The following is a 20,494-nucleotide window of genomic DNA, read 5'->3' on the forward strand; positions in this document are numbered from 1 at the left end:
TTAATGAGTCTTCCTCCAATCCTGATGCCACATTTTTCTTCATAGAACCCAGCTTCTCGTATTATTTGCTCAGCATACAGGTTGAACAAGTACGGCGAAAGAATACAACCCTGTCTCACACCTTTCCCAATTTTAAAACATTCAGTGTTCCCATGGTCTGTTCGAACAACTGCTTCTTGGTCTAGATACAGATTTCTCAGAAGTACAATTAAGTGTTCTGGAATACTCATACTTCTCAATGAGTATTCATACTTTTCAATGAGCAGCAGTGAGATGTGGAGAGTGAGTAGGAAAAAGAGGGCACGAGGGAACGGCTGAAGTACTCATGAGGAAGACTAAGGAGGAGCAGCAGAGGAGTAGTGGGTGAGGAAGAGCTGGTTCAGAGAAGACAAAGAACCAGAAAAGTTCAAGGATGAGGGAGTAGGCTGCAGGGTCCATGCAGCTGACAGGCCAGGAAAGAAAAGGACTGACAGGTGTGCATGATGAGGACAGAACAGGATGCAGAAGAGAAGGCCCACAGAGACCTCTCTTCTGGGAGTGCGGTAGTAGAAAGGACACAGGTAGCAGGGCTACCGGTCCAGGGAGGGCTGTTTAACAATGGGATGAGCCTGGGGGTATGTCTTAGAGATGGTGTTGCTGCTGCTGTGTGCCGTGGAGTCGGTTTTGACCCACAGTGACCCTGTACAGGGTTTCTGAGGCTGTAAATCTTTATGGGAGTAGAAAGCCTCATCTTTCTCCCATGGAACAGCTGGTAGTTTCAAACTGCTGACCTTGAAGTTCGCAGCCCAATACTTAACCATTACACTACCAGAGATGGTAAGAACCAACAAAGAGGGAGACACTGAAGATCAATGAAAGCAATGATGGGGAGGCCCGGGAGAACACATGTACTTCTTCCACTGGGACAAGAGGGATGGAGGGGAGGTTGTCTGTGGGTGGAGGCTTGGCTTCTAAGTTGAATGGACGGGAACTGATAGATCTCCTATGCATGGCTTCCATTTCCAGTACTCAAGAATGGGATCACAAGCTAAATGGGAAAGTGGTGGGGCCACAGAGATATTCAGAAATATGAAGAGGGCTTGAAATAACTATTACCCACCTTCCCTCCAACCTATCTCCTCAGAGGCTGTTGTAATAAAAAAAATGTCCACATTATTAAATATGCTATAAGAGTCAGTATGTTTTAAGAATGAACTACCTGGGTTATATACTAATTCCACTCTCTAACAACTGTGTGACCTTGGACTAGTTGCTTAACCTCTCTGAATCTCAGTTTCCTCATCTGTAATCTGCAAAATAAGGATAATTTAACAGTACCTTCCTGATATGTTTGGAGTTTTTTTGGAGTGGAGGGAAGGCTGGTTAAATTAAATACAAAGAGGCTAGAATAATCTCTGAAACAATAAATGCTATATACGTTTCAGCAGTAATGACAATAACAATTCTGAACATCAACCAACCTTATAAGGAAGATAAATCCTACTCCCATTGTTATAATTTGGCAAATTAAAGCACCTTTCTCTTTATCTGTCTGAATCCTCTAAATCTTGCCAGAATGACTTAGCTCATATTCCACGTTCTCTTTAGAGTTCTCACTGACCACCACTTACTTTCCTTCCTTTCTACTGTCCTGAAACACTAACAGTCTATACCTCTCGTGTGCAATGCGGCATGAACCCCAGGCCATTTTTAAGATTCAACCCACCTGATGATGATGCCGTCTTCACCCAGGGTCACGACAATGGCTTCCGTGGCTTGGAGAGATAGGAGTTTGGCAAGGGCTTCTGAGGTTTTGCTCTAAGAAATAACCCGAATAGAAACCTAAGCTTCTGAAAGTCCAACTGTTAATGTTAGGCCCACACCCACAAGGCTAGTGCTGGGCGTGGTTGGGAAATAGCCCCTGCAGGAAAGGTTCGCATGTCAAGTAAGTGCCATCCAGTTGGTTCTGCCTCACAGTGACCCTGAATAGGGTTTCCAAGGAATGGCTGGTGGGTTTGAACTACAGACCTACAGTACCACACCAGGATTCATAGCTGCCCCATTGTCAAAAGGTTCTAGCAGGATGGGATGACTTGGGTTTACCATACCAAATCTACAAGTGCCTGTGCCACTCAATCTGTCCTAGTTAAAAACCAAACACCAGTCTTCCCTTTAGGTCCTGATTCTCACTCTTTTACTGTTAGTGTTGTTCTTAAGTGCCATAGAGTCAATTCCTAGAGTTTCCTAGGAGTGGCTGGTGAACTCGAACCACAGACCTTGTGGTTCAAACTGACTTTGCGGTCATGTGCATTAACCCACAGCGCCACACCAGGATTCCTCACTCTTTGATAGGACATGTTAAAACAGTGGAGTGGACAAATTGCAGGGTGTTAAAAATGGCAAGGCTCTAGGTGGAAATACAGATTTCCAAACCAACAAGCAATATATATGGAGGCTTCAAAGTTCATGGATACTTCCATTTATCTTTTCACTCCATTTTTTCTATGACCTTTTTGAAGCCCTGTCATACTAAATGATACACTAAGAGACAATGTGAGCTCTGACCTGAAACCCAGGCTCCTTCACATTCAGTAATGCACCTGAAGAGAGGTTTTAGCAATGAACTGGATTAACAGGGATTTCAGAAGTAGCAACCAATGTGGAGATTAGTGATCAGAGCACCTAATTATATGCAGGTTTCGTATGTCTTTAAGGCTTTCTCTACTGTGAGTATCATTGGTAATTCTAAACACAGTGTTTGGATGATTTGAAATGTCTATTACTAAAGAAACAACTTTAAGCCTGAAGCTGTAGTTACCTTTGCCACGTGTTCTAGCCATCGCCCCAGGGCAATGAACACGAAGAGCATGGGGGGTGTGTCAAAGAATGTCACAGGGCTCCTGTCAGCCTTCTCGGCGATGGCCACCACCAGGATGACCAGGGAGTAGACATAGGCAATGGTTGTGGCCAGCACGATGAGCACGTCCATGTTGGCTGTCCTGTGTTTCAGAGACTTGTAGGCCTGGACGTAGAAATACCATCCACCGAGGAACTGGAAGACAGGAACAAGAGTAAATGCTGCTTATGAGCAAGGGACACAGCTCAACAGGCACTTGCTGTTGTTGATGAGTGCCGTCGAGTTGCTTCTGACTCATAGTGACCTTGTATAGGGTTGCTGAGGAGCGGCTGGCGAGTTTGAAGCTCCAACCTTGCAGTTCAAATAGATCTTGAGGTCCAGTGCTTTATCTGATGGAATACTCTAGGTTCTGCACAATTTTGACATTACTTTTTCCTCTGTAACTGATATTATGCGGGAGAAAGATGAGGCTTTCTGCTCCCGTAAAGATTTACTGCCTCAGAAATCCTGTTATAGGGTCGTTATGAGTCAGAGCCGACTCCACGGCACACAACAACAACTGATATTAAGAAATGTATTTCCTGATTCAGGAATGGATGGCCACAAGAATGGATGATTAAGAGCATGAGCAACCTTTAAAAACTAGATTACAGAACCCAACTATTCACCAATTGGAGAATGGTTAAATAAATTATGCTCCACTTTGTGCAGTGGATGTGCTATGCAGACATGAAGGAGGATACGCTAGATCTATAAACCATTGGGATGCAAGATGTCCGTTAACAGTGCGCGAATGAGCCAGTTACAAAATCAGCATGTCTACTAGGATCCCATTTCAGTTAAAAAAATGTCTGTGGGTATGTATTATGTGAATATGCATACACACACACAAATGTGTGTATTCTCCACTTAGATGATGATCTGGAAAGATATACACTCAATCCACAACTATTAGTAACACTGTGATAACCCTGGGGAAAAGGGGCTGGAGGGGAGACTAAGCTTAACGAAAAAATAGCTTCCCTTCTTCTGCTTACACTATGGCTTGAATTGTTTACAGTAAGTGTATACTGATTGCATTTGTAACTAAAAAGAAAACATATGAAAAATATTGAGACTATAAGTGCTCACCCCCAAATAATTGGACCACATTTCTGCCTTTCAAGAGAGCACGAATCCCAGAATGGTCCAGGTGCTACTTAATCAACATGGGTAAATTAGGCCAAATAATCAAATCAGAGGCAAACTCTGGTTCGTCAATCCTTCCAGGGAGTGTTCTGATCACCTGCAACCAATTCTGAAACCGACAGTGGAACCAGATCCTTCTTAGACCTCCATGTTAGACGGCTGGGTGTAGGTTGGGTGTAGGGCTGGAAGCTTCAATAAAAAATCACTTAGCCAAGCTACAGGCTGCATGTGGCACACAAGGACAGAGTATCAGTTGACTGCACACATGTGTGGGAGCAGAGGTCTGTTTATCTTCCATTTTAAGACCTACCTGGACAAAGGTACACAAGATGAAGAAGATGAGGTTTAGAATGGACAGTCCTGGGATGATGTTTTGGTCCAGAACCATAGTCTCATGAGGCTCATGGCTGGGAATTAGCATATAGATCATTAACCCCATCACAGGAATGCCGAACACCAAGCTGCATAAGAAAGACTTCTTCCATCTACAAACAAGCACAGTCACACAGACAGGGAGATACCGCTTTAATCTGGGTCACAAGCTAGGTTTGAGCCGTGCCTTTGTCACATGTCTGGGCAAGACCACCAAAAACTAAAACAAAGCTTTCTCCCTGGCACTGACCACTGCGGGAATTTCTATATCCAGCTATAAGGCTCTTCCAGTCCCTTGCCTTTATGCAGCTGATGAATGACTTCCAACGTGTTGGGAAGGTAACTGAACCCAGAGGCTGAGAATCTAACCCCAGAGAGGTTTAGCATCCTCAGTATATGGCTGGCTGCCTATACTCTTATTTCAAAATGCAAAATTTGATACGAGCAATATTCCATTTTAATACAATTACTACTAATAAAGCCAATAAAAACAGTGATGCTGTCTAGATGATGGCAAATTTTGAACTTGCGGGTCATGGGAGACAGCAATGGTCTTACAATGTCTTTAGCATTCATGAAATCCTAACAGACTGGCTATGAAGCTTCTAATGCACCTTAAACAAGGTAGGAAAACCACTGGTCTGCCAAGAGTCAAGTCCCATTCTTCTCAGGCTGATGCCCAAAACCCCAGGAGAATCAGCCCCTCGCCAATTTTCCAGATGGCTCTCCTGTCAGTACCACCTGACTCCAGGCATGTGCCAATCAGAGCAAACCACCTGGGTCCCTAGAGGCCTATGCCCACTCTGCCTCCATGTTCCTAGAGGACTCTCACTTCCACCCCTACTCCCTCAGCTGAGAAACTTCTGCTCATCCTTTGAGGGTCAGTCCATGCATTCCCTTCTCTGCTTGGATGTTTCCCTGACCTCCCCTTAGTCCACTTGAATCAGTAGTCATTGTTCACTCACTTGCCCCCAAACACACTAGTGGATGCTCTTAAGGCAGGGTCAACATTCTCTCATTCCTAACACCAACATAGTGCCTTGCACACAGTGGACACAAATGCTTGTTGAATGAACAAGTGAACTGAAATAATGAATGAAGCTAGGTCTCTTGTTTTTCAAGCCATTTACCAGGTCTTTCCACTTGGCCAAGATGTTTCTCTTCTAATACTAGTCCTAGAACTCACTCAAATACCTACTTATCCACCAGCCATATGTGGTTATTGAAATTAAAATCAAATTTTTAAAAAATTCAGTTTCTCAATCCCATCAGCCACATTTTAAATGCTCAGCAGCCACATGTGGCTAGTGGCAATGACATTGGACAGCTCATGGCATGAAGTTCTGTTGGACAGGACTACTCTAAAGGACAGGACAAGGGTAAAAGCAATCCAAGTGGAAGAAGCCTGGGACAGCCAGGGACAGACAGCAAGGCTGCAGGTAAGCGTGAAGGCATTTGAGCAGAAGGCATCTTCCAGTCAGGCTCATGGAAAAGAAAGCACTTATCAGCTTCAGTTTTACTTTTCTCTTCTACTTACTGTTTTATTTCCAGCTTGTGATCCAAGTGATGAGCGTGGGGGTCTCTTGGGGCCAAGGAAGCATGAAAGCCAATTTCCTTGTTATTAAAAAGAAAGGGGTGGGGAGCAAGGAGAAAGACACTTTGTTAAAACATTCATTGGAAGAAAGCATTTCACCAGCATCATGGTTATTTTTTTAAATAAGACAGTTAATACAGAATTGCCTCAGAAGACTAGACAGGCTATTCCTTTTTTGGGTCTTCTTTACCCAAATCACTGTATACACTGTTTGGAGGCTCAGCATGCATCTAAGCTTACTGTGAGATGGCTCTCAATGGTCATCTCTAGCCTCCGTTTGAAAAGGTACCAGGTTCTAGGGCAGTAACTTTACTGGATCCAAATATCAAATGATCTGAGTACGTTCATCCTATACACAAGTCAGAGAAGTTAAACAACATACCCAGAGTCACAGTGTTATCATAAGAGCTAGACCAACCCCCAGGTCTCTTGTGTTCTCCTCACCAGAGCAAAACTACTCCTGTGACATCTGGAGCCCTTGGCTCCCACTGTGACCTGACCGTGGATGTATGCAGTCTTGTGTTTTTGTTAGTAATTAACTTAAGCCCTTCTTTGAGCACCCCATCTTCCCTGCCATCTTTGACCTGATCACTAAGTTTCAAATAGGCTTTTGAAGATTCACCAGGAACTGTCCTGTCCATTAGGGTGAACTTCACAAGTCTGGCATCAGGCTTTAACATAAAAATAAAAGGTGGGGGAGGGGGCAAGGGAAAGTGCATCTAAAGCTACTTAAAGACAACTCCTCTCACAACCAATACTGGCCTATTCATATTGGGGAAAGATGCCCAGATACCTAAGACTGGAGTCAACACCACTTGAATAAGGACCCAGAAGATGCTGCACCGGGCTAAGTGGAGGCATATGAGGGCATGAAAGGGCAGCTGAGATGTGTTCAGAGTCAAAGCTACCACCACATGAAACTCTCCCCACGACTCATTCCATCAGTCTAGCTTCTGTGCCTCACCCCTATCACATATCACTGTTCTTTAAGATTTGTGGTGGAAAGAAAGGTTGTTGAAATTGGAATTACAACATCTGGATTTGAGCCCAAGTTCAGCCCCATTAGCTGTGTCCCACTGAGCAAAGTAACTGAACCTTTCTAAGTCTCTGCCCTCATTTGGTCAAGTAGCTGTGTTGTTTGCATCCAAGAATGAGGTCTTATACCATTATCATCATCAGCATCATACAAGGAGGCTTCAAAAAATTCATAGAAAAATTTATCCTTTAATTCTATTTTTCCACAAACTTTTTGAAGCCCCCCCCCTTGTACTTACATGCCCCAAATCTCTGCTGAGTCACACAACAGATAGTATCTCATTAAAAAAATAACACACACACAAACATATACAAGGAACAGAAAAATCAAGGACAGCATTAACCCTGCTACAAAGCTGCTTCATTTCATATGCAATTGAAGTTGTAGTTCCTAATATACTTATCTTGATATTATGAGCAGTTATAAGCTTATTTTGTTTAGTCTTGGCTGATTTTTAAACAGCCCACATGGATTACCACTAACATTCATTCTGTTATTGTTGTTACGTGCTGTCGAGTTGGTTCCGATTCATAGCGACCCTGTAGAGGGTTTCCGAAGAGCGGCTGGTGGGTGTGAAATGCTGGCCTTGTGGTTCAAACCACCACTGCAATCCACATCAGGACTCCCATTCTCTTATAGTCTGGTATAATACAGACCTTAAAACTAAATGGTATGTATGCGGACAAGCCATTTGAGGGAGCGAATAGGAGGTTGGTAGGGAGTGCATTGGAAACTATTCTAATTAATTTTCCAAAGCAAAAATTACAAATTATCCCATGGTAGCAAACTGTGGTACAATTATTCCAATAACAATACTCCATTGAGATATAAACAATACTTTAAAATTAGAATTGGGGCAATTGAGTCTTATGTGCAGATATCTTAGCTATATGATGCTTCTTACGGAATAGCTGGAATTAAAACTGTGATCATTTTTCTCATCTTTTTCTTATCTATTCACTGATTTTCCATAACCTCAGATGATGATATCTACTTAATTGACCTTTATTTGATGAGGAAAGTTGATGAAATTTAGGTGATTTTCATTCCTTTTGCTTAGCTCTATGTTCTCATTTTTCTACAATGATTATAATGATCATATTATGTGCTGAAAAACGACAAGCATAATTTAAAAATAAACAACTTACCTTAATAATTCTTACAATATCCCGTGGACCAATAATTTCAGGATCAAACTTAACATGGGCTTTGCTGGTGGCGAGGGCCACTGAAGCATAGGTGATCCCATCTGTCCTTGTGAGCTTCGACTCTATGTTGTGAACACAGGAAGCGCAGGTCATCCCTGTGATCTGTAACACACATGACAAAAAAAAAAAAAAAAAACCAGCCTGGGCATGGACCAGCCAAAGAAACATCAGGGAGTTCTGCTGTTCCCAAGATGTTACACTCCCACTTTCAAACTCCACCCTTAACATTCCCGGGAGTTTCAGGGACACAAATGCCATTCTTCCCACTAAAGACAGGAGACATAGCTCATCACTGAACAGGTGGCAGAAGACTGAGTCACCATGGGCTTGCATAAGCCACCTCTACCTGCTGTCTAGATTACCTCACCAGCAATGAGGGTTCCACATACAGAAAGGTCAGAAAAAGGCAGGACAGTACAAAGTGTACAGGTAGCCACCAACAGCCAGGCTGGGCTGGGCCCCAGGACGTATGTGGGAGTGAAGGTTGCAGAGTTGGTTGGGGCCACAGCATGAAGGCTCTTGCATACTCAGCTATAAAACATGTGTGCTAACAAAGACACTCTGCAGGAACCCACTCCAGTGAGGGGCACTGAAATGATGATGGAAACTGCACTTTAAAATGTGCGTCATAATGCCAGATGCACATATCAAGACTACCTGGAATCAGGGAGGAAGTAGAGAAAAATGCTTCTCTAACCACAACACACTTCCCTTGGCACAGAACCCAAGGGAAAGGTGAGGGGTTTACCTGCTGGCAAGGGGCTGTGCAGACAGACTGTATAAAGTGTACACCAATTTCAGTGATACTCTTAAACTCGCTTTTTCCTTTTGTAATAACAACAGGACTAATGATTGTAACAATAGGTATCATTTGTGAGTACTTACAATGTCCTAGGCTCACAACAACCCTGTGCCATATGTCTTGGTGAGTGAGGCCCTGTGAGGCTTAATAACTTGCTGAAAGTCACATGGACAGACAGCCATGCTCCAGAGCCCGTGTGCGCACAGGCTCTGCAAGGTGGGCAAGCTTCTCTGCAGTGACAGAGCCTTAATTTAAGCCCAGTGAAAACAAAGGGCTTGCTCTGCTTCTGTCATACCATGCTGTGTGGCTTGACATGAGAAAAAAAAAAATGGTGTGACTTGTGACCTGCCTGCTATTCCTGTAATATATTATGCCAATCATGTAATTCACTCCTCTGAGTATCAGTGGCCAGCATTTCCTAAAAGACTAATAAAATATAGACATATAAAATACCTGTGAGCATATTTCATATGATTATTGACACCTTTGAAGAAAAATTTCCACAACCAAGCTGAGCAGATAGTTGCCCATGTCTGCAACTGACGATTTGCAATGGGACCTGCTTGTAGCTGTGCCCTAACACAGGAACCATCAGAGCTAAGGATCTGCTGTACAAAGACCACCACTCATCATCACAAGCTCAGTGTGCAAACCCATGTGTCCTCAATACTTTTTCTTCAAACATTTACTTACCACTAATGTCAGTAACCAGACACATTAAGGAATTAAAAGACCTTTTTACCTTTTCAGAACAGTATTATTCAATTTCTGTGGGTTTCTTCTCATTCTGCTTTTATTTACACAAAAAGAACTTTGTACAGAAGTGCGTGCAAACATAGTATATCCTAAGTGCTAGAAATATCTGTTGTTTTCAACTATTTGTTGACATGGATAACAGTGGGTAGACAGGAAGCAAAGCCTGCCTTTCCCCACCCAACACACTGGGAACAGCAACCACATCAGGTGTGAGTCTCAAACTGAGTGTGCTGGGATACTTTGGTTACCTGAGCCCTTGAGTTAATGTCAACACTCTTTCTCTTCTTTAACGACTCCGACTACCATGCCAACTCCGACTACCATGCCAACTCCCCTCTCCTTATCTGGGAATACCTCCAGGTATCGTAGCTTCCTTTAGGCTTATGGACTATTATATTCCATCTCCCTCAGTCCAAGTTCCAGACAACCCACCATTTTAATTCCTCTTTGTCTAATAGTCCTGGGACCCTCCACAGAGCCCACAATTCACTCAGCAGCAGGCCCTACTATAACTTTGGACATAACTGACCTTCCTCACAAAACAAACAGGCCATTGTTGTTCGTATCAGAGGAAAACAAGAAAAAAACTAATATCACCAAACGGTATATTTAAGATGGTAGAAATTTGTCTATGGCCACACCACCCTGAACGCGCCTGATCTTGTCCGAAAATGGTAGCAGTTTACTGATCACAACAACCAAGGTTGCTAGTGGATGAACTGTCAGGAGCTAGTAGTCCTCTAATCCCAAAGTCCTCAAGCTTTCTATCCCAGCCAGTGTACTTACGATCAGCTCAATGTTGCCATCTGAGCCTCTGTAGTCTTCCATTACTGTTGCTTCAAAACCCAAATTGTCAATGAGCTGAGCTATCTCAAGTGGCTGGATGATTTCTGGGTTATATTTGACTTCTGCCTTTCCAGCCATCAAGGCAACTAGCACAGAGAGAATACCTGAAACACCAGGACACAGCTGTCACACTCTAGGCAAGGCCTCTGGGATAGCACACTTACCATAGTCTTACAAAGGAAAATACCTCTCCCGGAAGCCTCTAGAATAGCATCATTCTCTAACTTGGCTGCATATTTGGATCACCCAGGAAGTTTCTGACAACTACAATGCCTGGATCTCGACCCACACAAACAAAATAAATTAAGACTTGCTCAGGGTTGGAGACAGGCATCATTATTTCTTTAAAGCTGCTCAGGCGATTCCAATGTGTGCTCAAACTTTAGAACCAATGATGTTTCTCAAACTTTCATGGGCACATGAACCACCTGGGGATTTTGTGAGACTATTGACTCTGACTCAGTAGTTGACATCAATACTGCTGTTCCTGGGACATCACTTTGACTAGGGCTTCAGAAGACATGAAGGAGTATAGACACATCACCAGGAAGGGACAGGGAGAGGAGGACTCACTGCTGAGGGTCCCTGAGTTTCTGTTAAGGGTGGTGGGATACTCTGGAAAAGTATAGTGGTGAGAGTTGCACAACATGGTGAACATAATTAGTGCCACTGAAATACACTTGTAAAAACTGCTGGATTGAGCAATGTTTTGTTATATATATTTTTATCAGATTATAACAAAAAGAAAGAAGGCAAGGGCTATCATCTGTATCTATCAACTACTGTTACATTATAGATACTGATACTTACCTTTTCCTCTAGATACTTTCATACATGGGGAAAACACAACATTTCAAGAATAATTTTTCCTTATTCTTTTTCCATTTATAATGACTTTCAGGAAGGAAAAGAAACCCCACAAGCTATGTAATACTTAAACAAGTTTTTTTAAGGCCTAGTTTTTAAAAAAGCATCATTCAAAGACATGAAAGGAATGATGTATTTTCGAAAAGATGGCCTAAGGGAGGTAGAGGGATTTGAGTCAGTAACTGTAACATAAGACAACTTTATGAGTAATCAGATCATGGGCCACAAAGACACTTCTATGACACCTCAATTTGAGAATGTTCATTCTAGAGTTCCATACCAAAAATAAAACCTAGCCCACTGTCCTTGAGTTGATTCTGACTCCTAATGAACCTGACCTGCCCCATAGGGTTTACAAGGCTGCAATCTCTAGCAGTGGAACGCCACACCTTTCACCAGTAGAGCAGCTGCTGGGTTTAAATCACAGGCCTATTGATTAACTGTCAAGTATATACACTAGCACTGGGGCTCCTCTAGAGCTCCAGGAAGAAAATAAACATAGGGACAAGAGGTTAGAAAGAGGTGTCATTCCAATCTGAGGCTACTTCTAAGGGCCACTTCCAAGGGCCAGGGAGTCAGAGCAGGACGGCACATGGAACCACTGGGTTGAGGAAAGACGGAAATGACATAGGTGACAAGGCAGTCTTGGTGAGGGCATTTTACACTCAACAACAACAAAATAAAATTTAGAAGAAAACACACAAAGCTAAACATGGGAACAGGATTTTTAGTGCACTTTCAAGTTGACGAGCTAGTACTGGTGTGTCTGTGATATTTGATGGGTTACATTAACAGGACTATTTGAAATTGAAACTCCTCCACAAAATGTAGGTTACTTATATATCATAGTAAGGGACCGATGGGATTGTTGGAGAAAAACTGAATAAATACTAGGTCAAAAGAAATGAGGCATCTACATGTGGGATGTTACATGAACTTGAACTGGGTTTTCCATGGCTAATGTACTCAGAGAAATATGAAATACCTTAGAGAAGAGAATGTCAATTGCCCCAAAGCATAAAACACACATGCAAACGGCCATAAAATAAACTTTCTATCAGATTACCAGGGCTACTGACAAACACAGTTATCGGAGACTCAAAAGGGAACACACAGCAGTCTGGTTTGTGGATTCTAGTGTACAACAGACTATAGCAGCATTCCCAAGGTAACATGGACAGAGATCTCTCACCAGCTTCTTTCTGCAGATTCCTTTCTATGTTAGACACACAAGAGGCACAGTTCATGCCAGTGATCTGTAAGAAGCACTTCTGTGGCGCCACTGTTCCAGAAGATAGTGGTACGATGGATGAATGATCATGTTTGTGGTTTCGAGGGTGTCTCCTGGTATGGGGAGCCACCTCCGGTATGGATACAGGCATGCCACCTGTAGTTTGTGCCATAGAATTCCCAGCACTGTGGCCTTCAACATGGTTGCTAGAATGGTTTTCTAGGATAAAATATAAGAAATAATTCAAATGAGAAGAACAGATATTTCCCCCACCCCCCAGGATAGTAGATTCAACTCTGTGACACTTGTTTAATCCCTCCCTATTTTCCCTGTCCATCACCCATTTTCCGGATTCACCTATCTAACAATGCAAATATAATTTCATAAATATTCATGCTATTACAGATCATCCTATTCCGCCTTACTAATTTGACAAGTTGCTAGCAAGGACATATGGCCCAAATAAATTGTAAGCTTCTAGAGACTGGCGTCCTGGTGGATTAGACTACTAACTGCCAAGTTGGCAGTTCAAACCCACCAGTCATTTCTTGGAAACCCTATACAGGGTCACTATGAGTCGGAACTGACTCAACAGCACTTGATGACAACAGAGATTGCTAAAGAAAGTTAAAACAAAAAGGTCTTCAACAGTTCATTTTGGTATGACTCCTTGCTGAGAATTTGCATTTCCATCTTAGATACACTGAACTAGAATGGAATATCTTATCCCTTCTCACCTAGGGATCTTGGTTAAAACATAGATTCTGATTCAGTATATCTGGGGTAGAAATGCAAAATTTCAGCAAGAAGTTGAAGCAGAATGAACCAGTTTGAACCCCTGAAAACAAATAAAGAAAAACTCAAGTAAACCTAAGCTGTTGTTAAGTGTCATTGAGTTGGTTTTGACTCACAAAGACCCTGTGCAGGGTTTCCAAGAAGTGGCTGGTGGGTTTGAACCACCAATCATATGATTAGTTATTACCCTATAGTGCCACACTAGGGCCCATGCTAACACTAGCATGTAAACTGATTCAGATTTCTGGAAGACTATTTAATAACATGACAAACAGTACCCCAAACTGCTTGGTACTTAATAGAAGCTCAATAAGTGTTTGCTCATGAAATGGAATAAAAGCGTTTATACCTTTGACCCAGCAAGCATGCTTTCAAGTGCATGCACAAAGATTTAGCCTCAAAGAATCCATCGTGTTATTTACAACCAGGAGCCACCAACAACATGGGAATGATCCAAGAGGAAACTAAGTAAGTTATAATCGGTGCATACCCTGGGACTGTTAAATACGATGTACAGACATCTGCATAGGTCTGAAGGTATTTTTATAATGAACAGTAAGTAGGGCAAAAAGAGATGATAAAGTTGACCTCAGTTGTGTCACTGCGGTGTCCTGGTACTGACATTTTATTTGCGTTCCTGACCCACCTGCCCTGCTGCACAGCTGGCAGGATGGCCCACAAGCAGATTTACTACTCAGACAAATACTTCGATGATCACTATGAGAACCAGAATGTCATGTTACCCAGAGAACTTTCCAAACAAGTATCCAAAACCCATCTAATGTCTGAAGAGGAGTGGAGGAGACTAGGTGCTCAACAAAGTCTAAGCTGGGTGCACTACATGATTCATGAGCCAGAAATGTATATTCTTCTCTTTAGACGACCTCTTCCAAAAGATCAACAAAAATGAAACGTATCTGGGGATTGCCAATGAAATATTTTCCAAATTTAATTTATATATGGTAGTATTCAGTGACTACTTAAAAAATGTACAAATAATTCATCCATACCTGTGCATGAGCTATATTCTTCACAGCCACAGAGCGCAACTACAAGCAGATTGTTGTAAGGCATATAAACTTTCTTCTAGTCAGTTTTTCTCTTAAATGTAAGTGCCTGTTGAACTTTACCTTTTACTTTTGTTTAATAAAGTTTTTATGTTGCATTTAAAAAAAAAGAGATTTACACATTTGAAAAATTGTATATATGCTTTAGAAAAAGTCTAGAAGACCATATACAAAAATGTATACACATGGGTTATAAACCAATGTTAATAGGATATTTTTGGTCCTTTTCGCTTATTTGAAATCAACATTTTTTTTTCCTATAATAAACATGTGTTACTTTGTTACTTTAAAATTAATCTTAATTCTAAACTAATTTTCAATCTCACCCTTGGCATCTTAGTAAAGATAAATGCTAAGAGTAATCTTAGCATTTCCACTGTTAATAAAAAAATGTTGTTGTACTGTGGAGTTGGTTCTGACTCATAGTGATCCTGCTGTTGTTAATTGTTAAAACAACAGGAGCCCAAACTGCAGCCTACAAAGCCCTACCAGACTTGGTTCCTGCCTGCCCCAGCCTCCTTGGGAGTTCCGGAATCTACCATTCCATCCCTGCCTCCCATTTTCTCACTGCGCCCCCTCAGACCTCAGCCTGATTCACCCTTCTCATCATTCAGGTTCCTGCTCAATGTCACCTCCTCAGGGAGCCTGCCCTGACCATCCAACCTCCTGGTCTAAATTTTCTCCATTAGTACCACCTTCCTGAAACTGGATTCAAAGGTTTGCCAGTTTTTGTTCTGACTATAATTAAGCTCCTGAAGGGGCAGGTGCCCTGACCTGCAGACCGAGCCTGGCACATTGTAGGCTCTGCAATAAATATTAATTGAATAAAACAATAGATTTATTGAGCATTTACTATGTGCCATGCATTATACTATGTGTCCGTGTATTTAAGAAAGTTTCTATTATGCCCACATTGCAAATGATGAAACCAAGGCTAAGAACTGTTAAATAACTTGCTCAACTCTATGTGTTGGAATGATAGTTCTAAATTTCCAACTACCCCCTTTAAAATCTAAAGTCAGCATTTACAAATGCAACATTTTCACAAACCCTGGCTGCAGCTCTCTCTTGAGTTGTTTTGTTTCTGTCCCTGTTAAGTACCATTGAGTCAGTTCTGACCCACAGAAACCCTGTATAGGGTTTCTGAGGAGCAGCTGATGAACCCGAACCACTGACACTGCAGTTCAAACCAACTTTGCAGTCCAGCGCCACAGGTTTGAAAGCTAAGCTGTCGTCTCTCTTTTCCTCTTCTTCCCTTCTTACTGCACCTTAGCCAAATCTCAGCCTTGCCATTTCCTTGCTCTCAATGTTCTACTGGCTCTGGTTGTGGTTAGCACCAGTTGGACCATTCTGTCCCTTTCTCATCCACATGATGTTCCTTCCAGAGGATCAGTATTCGTAAAGTTTTGCTCAGTGTACACACATACTTAGAAGTCCTCAGGAGTCTCCAATTATTCTCCAAGGTAAAGACAAATGCTTCATTTAGCATTCAAGACACCTCACAGCTCCATCTGCCAAGTTCCCAACTAATTCAACAAACATTTATTGTCTATACCAAGTGTTCAGTTCAGTGGTGGAATCTCACCTTTCTGTGGGAGATCCAGCTTCTATTCCTTACCAAGTCACCTCATGTGCAGCTACTACCTATCTGCTGTGGAAGCTTAGGTGTTACTATGAACAGATTTCAGTGAAGCTTACAAACTAAAACAGATTAGGAAGAAAGGCCTGACATTTTATTTCTGAAAATCAGCCAATGAAAACCTGACAGATCATAATGGTCTGATCCTCAACCAATCAAGGTGATGCAGCAGGACCAGGCAGTATTTTATTCCATTGTGCACAGGGTTGCCATGAATTGAAAGCTACCTGACAGTTGCAAACCACCACCACGTGTTTGGCAATCTGCTGGGCATCAGGGAGACAGCAGCAATCATAAAAGAGAAAAGCTCCTGTCTGACTGGGAGGAATCAGACACAACATATAAATACATCACACATGACTATCATTGGTGGTAAGTGCTATGGAGAGAAAACAGGGATAAGAAGAAAGAACTGGAGCAGGAAGTGGATGGGGAAGGTCATGGTGGACTGCAATGAAAGAAATGGGGGAGCTGTGCAGGAAGGAAAACAAGAGCATTCCAACAGAGGAAGGGATCAGAAGCAGCTTCTAGACCACAGCAAGAACTTCTCCTTTTTTAAAATGGGGGGCGGGGGGAATTGGGATGTTTTTAGCAGAGTTAACAAGACCACTCTAAATATTGGCTGTGGAAAAGACTGTAGTAGGGTTGAAAGGTGGGAAGCATGGAGGCCAATTCTTCAGGGATCCAGGCGAGGGACGATGGTACTTACTGGCCTTATCTCCCATAGCTGATCTCCTAGGCACCACCCCAACCAAGACTGCTCCAAAACAGACCTGGTGATCCTCCACCTTCAGGTTTATGCATGTGCCCTCTGTCTGCAGTCTAGTACCCAGACCAATTCTGTCTGCTGGAATCCTATCCATTCTTCCCAGCCAGTGCCTTGCTACTACCTCTATCATCAAGTCGTTAGGAAACCCCACAGTTAGATGTTAGATTTTCTCCTGGTCTCCGGAATCCCCCAGGCACTTTATCTGCACCTTTCTGGTCTTCTTTATTTGAGCCTGCCTTGTAGGATACATCTCTGTGAACTACATATGGATAATGCCTGGCACTCGGCAGGCATATGTTGGGATGAGTGAAGGGTGCCCCTGAAACTGACAGTACCCATTTATAAGGACAGCGGTTGTGTTAGAGGTTTTTAAATCAGCCCTTGGCTCATGGTGCCCCGGCACACAATAGAAGAAAATGCTGCCCTATCCTATGCCATCACCATGATTGCATTGCTGTGATCCATGAGGTTTTCATGGGTAGATTTTCAGAAGTATATCACCAGGCTTTCCTTCCTGGTTAGTCTTAGTCTGGAAGCTCCAGTGAAACATATTCAGCATCATAGCAACACCTAAGCCTCCACTGACAGACAAGTGGCTGTGACTGCATGTGAGGGCACTGGCCAGGAATCGATCCTGGGTCTCTCACATGGAAGGTAAGACTCACTAGTGCCTTACCACAAGGGCACTAGCAGCATATTATATGTGACTGATGATGTTCTTTACACTATATTCATATATACATTCAGTCATTGACTCATTTTATCCACTTATTCATTCACAGATTCATTCAAAACATACTTACTACACAAAGCCATGTAGAGTTGCCTAGATGAAAGCCAGGTGGAAAATGCATTTTTAGTAATGTGGCTGACAGAAATCCAATGCCTGCTTCTTCAGTCTCTGCTTCATATCCCACCCTTCCCTCCTCCATTCTCTATCACGGGGGTCTGATTCCTGCAGACACTTGTTCCAGCTTCTCTTATCAACTGGTTTCTAAGTTTGGACCATGTAAGATTACATGAGGGAAATGGTAGGACAGAAAGGATAAAAACCAGGTGTTCTCATCTCTCTCTGGGATTCCAGTTTCTGTCCATAGCCTCTTCCTCTGAGGTCCTGCAGGTCCAATCCCACCAGGCAGTCTCAGTCCCTGGGCTCTGACGACACCCCCTCTTGCCTCAAACCCTAGAGCCCTGGAGAGTGGATTTTCTGTTGTTAATCTTTTGGATTTCCTCCCCTGCCTGTTTTTCCCTCTCTAGAACTTTTGTTATTAGTTCCTGGTATTGTTGGTCTCTCATACTTAGGACATATTATTAGGAGGGATCAGTCCGTGTTTGGTAAAGTGGAGGGCCAGAAAAAAGGGGAAGACAATCAATGAGATGGATTGGCAGAGTCTCAATGGGCTCAAGCAACGATTGTGAGGTTGGCGCAGGACTGGGAAGTGCTTTGTTCTGTTGTGTATTAGGTCACTATGAGTCAGTACTGCATCGATGGCACCTAACACCAATAATTGTTCCATACACCTGGTCGCTATACAAAAATAGGCAGTATGCAAAAATGGAGGATGGCAACATCATTACCCAACTAACAAATTATATCATTATATAATTACCAAACCATTGAGTACTATGGCCTAGCAAAGTTGATGCATAGTCTTAACCACCTCAGCCAGTGTTACTCTCATCTCACATCTTAGTAGTTGTTAATTTCCATACATACATTATTAATGCACAAAATAGTAGGAGAGTAGATCGTTCACTAGTGTCACAAATGCAAAATGTCAGATACAAGATAGTAAGTGAGGAGTTGTTAGTAAGGTGATGTCGAGCTGGCTCCAACTCATAGCGACCTTACACACCATGTAACAAAACACTGCCTGGTCCTGAGCCATCCTCACAATTGTTATGTTTGAGCCCACTGCTGCTGCCACAGTGTCAATCTATCTTGCTGGGGGTCTTCCTCTTTATCACTGACTTTCTACTTTACCAAGCATAATGTTCTTCTCCAGGGACTGGTCCTTCCTGATAATATGTCCTAAGTATGAAAGACGAATTCTTGCCACCCTTGACTCCAAGAAGCATTCTGCTTGTACCTCTTCCAACACAAAACAGACTGGTTTGTTCTTCTGGCAGTTCATGGTACTTTCCATACTTTTCTCCAACACCATAACTCAAATACATCAGTTCTTCTGCAGTCTTCCTGATTCATTGTCCAATTTCCATATACATACGAGGCTACTGAAAATATCATGGCTTCGGTCAAGTGCGCCTCAGTCCTCAAACTGTTACTTTTGCTTTTGGACACTTTTAAAATATGTAAATATATATTTAGTATATAAATGGCTATAAGACATTGATGATGTTGTTGTTAAGTGTCTTTGAGTCAGTCAGACTCATAGCAACCTTGAACAGGGTTTCCAAGTAGTGGCTGGTGGGTTTGAACTGCTGACCTTGTAGTTAATAGTCTATTGCTTATCCTACAGTGCCACACTAGGACTCCATTGATAATTTATTCTAAATCTGGGTTGTCAGATCAAATATGTAGCAGGACACCCATATATATTTGATTTTTAGATAAGCAATATTGTTTTGATGTAAGTATGTCTCAAATATTTCATGGGCATATTTATACTGGAAATTAGTTATTGCTCTGAAATTAAAAGTTAATGAGGCATCCTATATTTTCTTTTCTTAAATGTGGTGTTGTAAATACCTCTGGAGCTGTATTTAATAAAAGTCACTGTTCTCTTCTGAGGTTTACTCAGTCAAATTCAATTATTCTATAACTGTAGTTCAATGCTAATTTCTTCTTACTGCCAAGATCCTCATTTAGGAAAGATGCTAAACCTCATGCAAATACAGCAGGAGTTGACCCTATACTGCATTTATTATATTCTGAGTACAGAATTTACTGTACTTTTTTGTTTTCCTTATTGATTTTGGCTCTTAAAAACCTCTTCCTGAAACTTAATAAACAAAATACAGAATCTAGCCAAGGCTCTGCATAACTCACATGTTTTCTTTAATGGCATCTGTATGCACAGAGGAAGAGAGAGGAAAGTCATTACAATAGAGCAACATTTTCAAGGAGACCAACTTTCTATGATCATGGGAAGCTGGATTTGAGAAACCAGAAGTCAACTGGCCCAGAGCACTGCAAATGGGCTTTGCCCTCAAAGCCCAGAAACCAGTTCCATGACAGTACTAGGCTTCAACCCATGGCTGATGACGCTGTCCAAATCCCAGCCCAATCTACTGATCTACATTCAAAGACACAGTCTGTATCTTGGGATCCTAACAGCTAAGACATAGTTATCCCCATGACACTAATAGCTCAACCGCAGCCTTTTCTAACCTGAGACCAGAAAAACTAGGTGGTATCCAGCTACCACACCAAACATTCTGAGCAGGGACACAACAGAAGGTCCTGGATAGAATGAAAGAAAAATGTAGAACAAAACTCAAATCACTGGAACAAACAAGATGGCGGA

At 42.3% G+C, this 20,494-nt stretch overlaps 1 protein-coding gene across 2 annotated transcripts in view; it reads right to left on the reverse strand.

Annotated features, from left to right (window-relative positions):
* The window catches only part of ATP7B (ATPase, Cu++ transporting, beta polypeptide), an 83,935-nt gene that overhangs the window by 30,796 nt on the left and 32,645 nt on the right, over nucleotides 1-20,494 (reverse strand). Inside the window, exons 3-9 of one of the 2 annotated variants that reach the window (XM_006876940.1) lie at nucleotides 12,698-12,955; nucleotides 10,579-10,742; nucleotides 8,175-8,336; nucleotides 5,934-6,010; nucleotides 4,335-4,509; nucleotides 2,798-3,031; nucleotides 1,706-1,797 (exon numbers count right to left, since the gene is read on the reverse strand). In XM_006876940.1, coding sequence (XP_006877002.1) covers nucleotides 1,706-1,797; nucleotides 2,798-3,031; nucleotides 4,335-4,509; nucleotides 5,934-6,010; nucleotides 8,175-8,336; nucleotides 10,579-10,742; nucleotides 12,698-12,955 — 1,162 coding nt within the window. The remainder of the gene's footprint in view (nucleotides 1-1,705; nucleotides 1,798-2,797; nucleotides 3,032-4,334; nucleotides 4,510-5,933; nucleotides 6,011-8,174; nucleotides 8,337-10,578; nucleotides 10,743-12,697; nucleotides 12,956-20,494) is intronic. The other variant, XM_006876941.1, reaches the window with a different exon arrangement.

Source organism: Chrysochloris asiatica, unplaced genomic scaffold (genome assembly GCF_000296735.1).
Source record: "Chrysochloris asiatica unplaced genomic scaffold, ChrAsi1.0 scaffold00432, whole genome shotgun sequence".
Lineage (NCBI taxonomy): Eukaryota > Metazoa > Chordata > Mammalia > Afrosoricida > Chrysochloridae > Chrysochloris > Chrysochloris asiatica.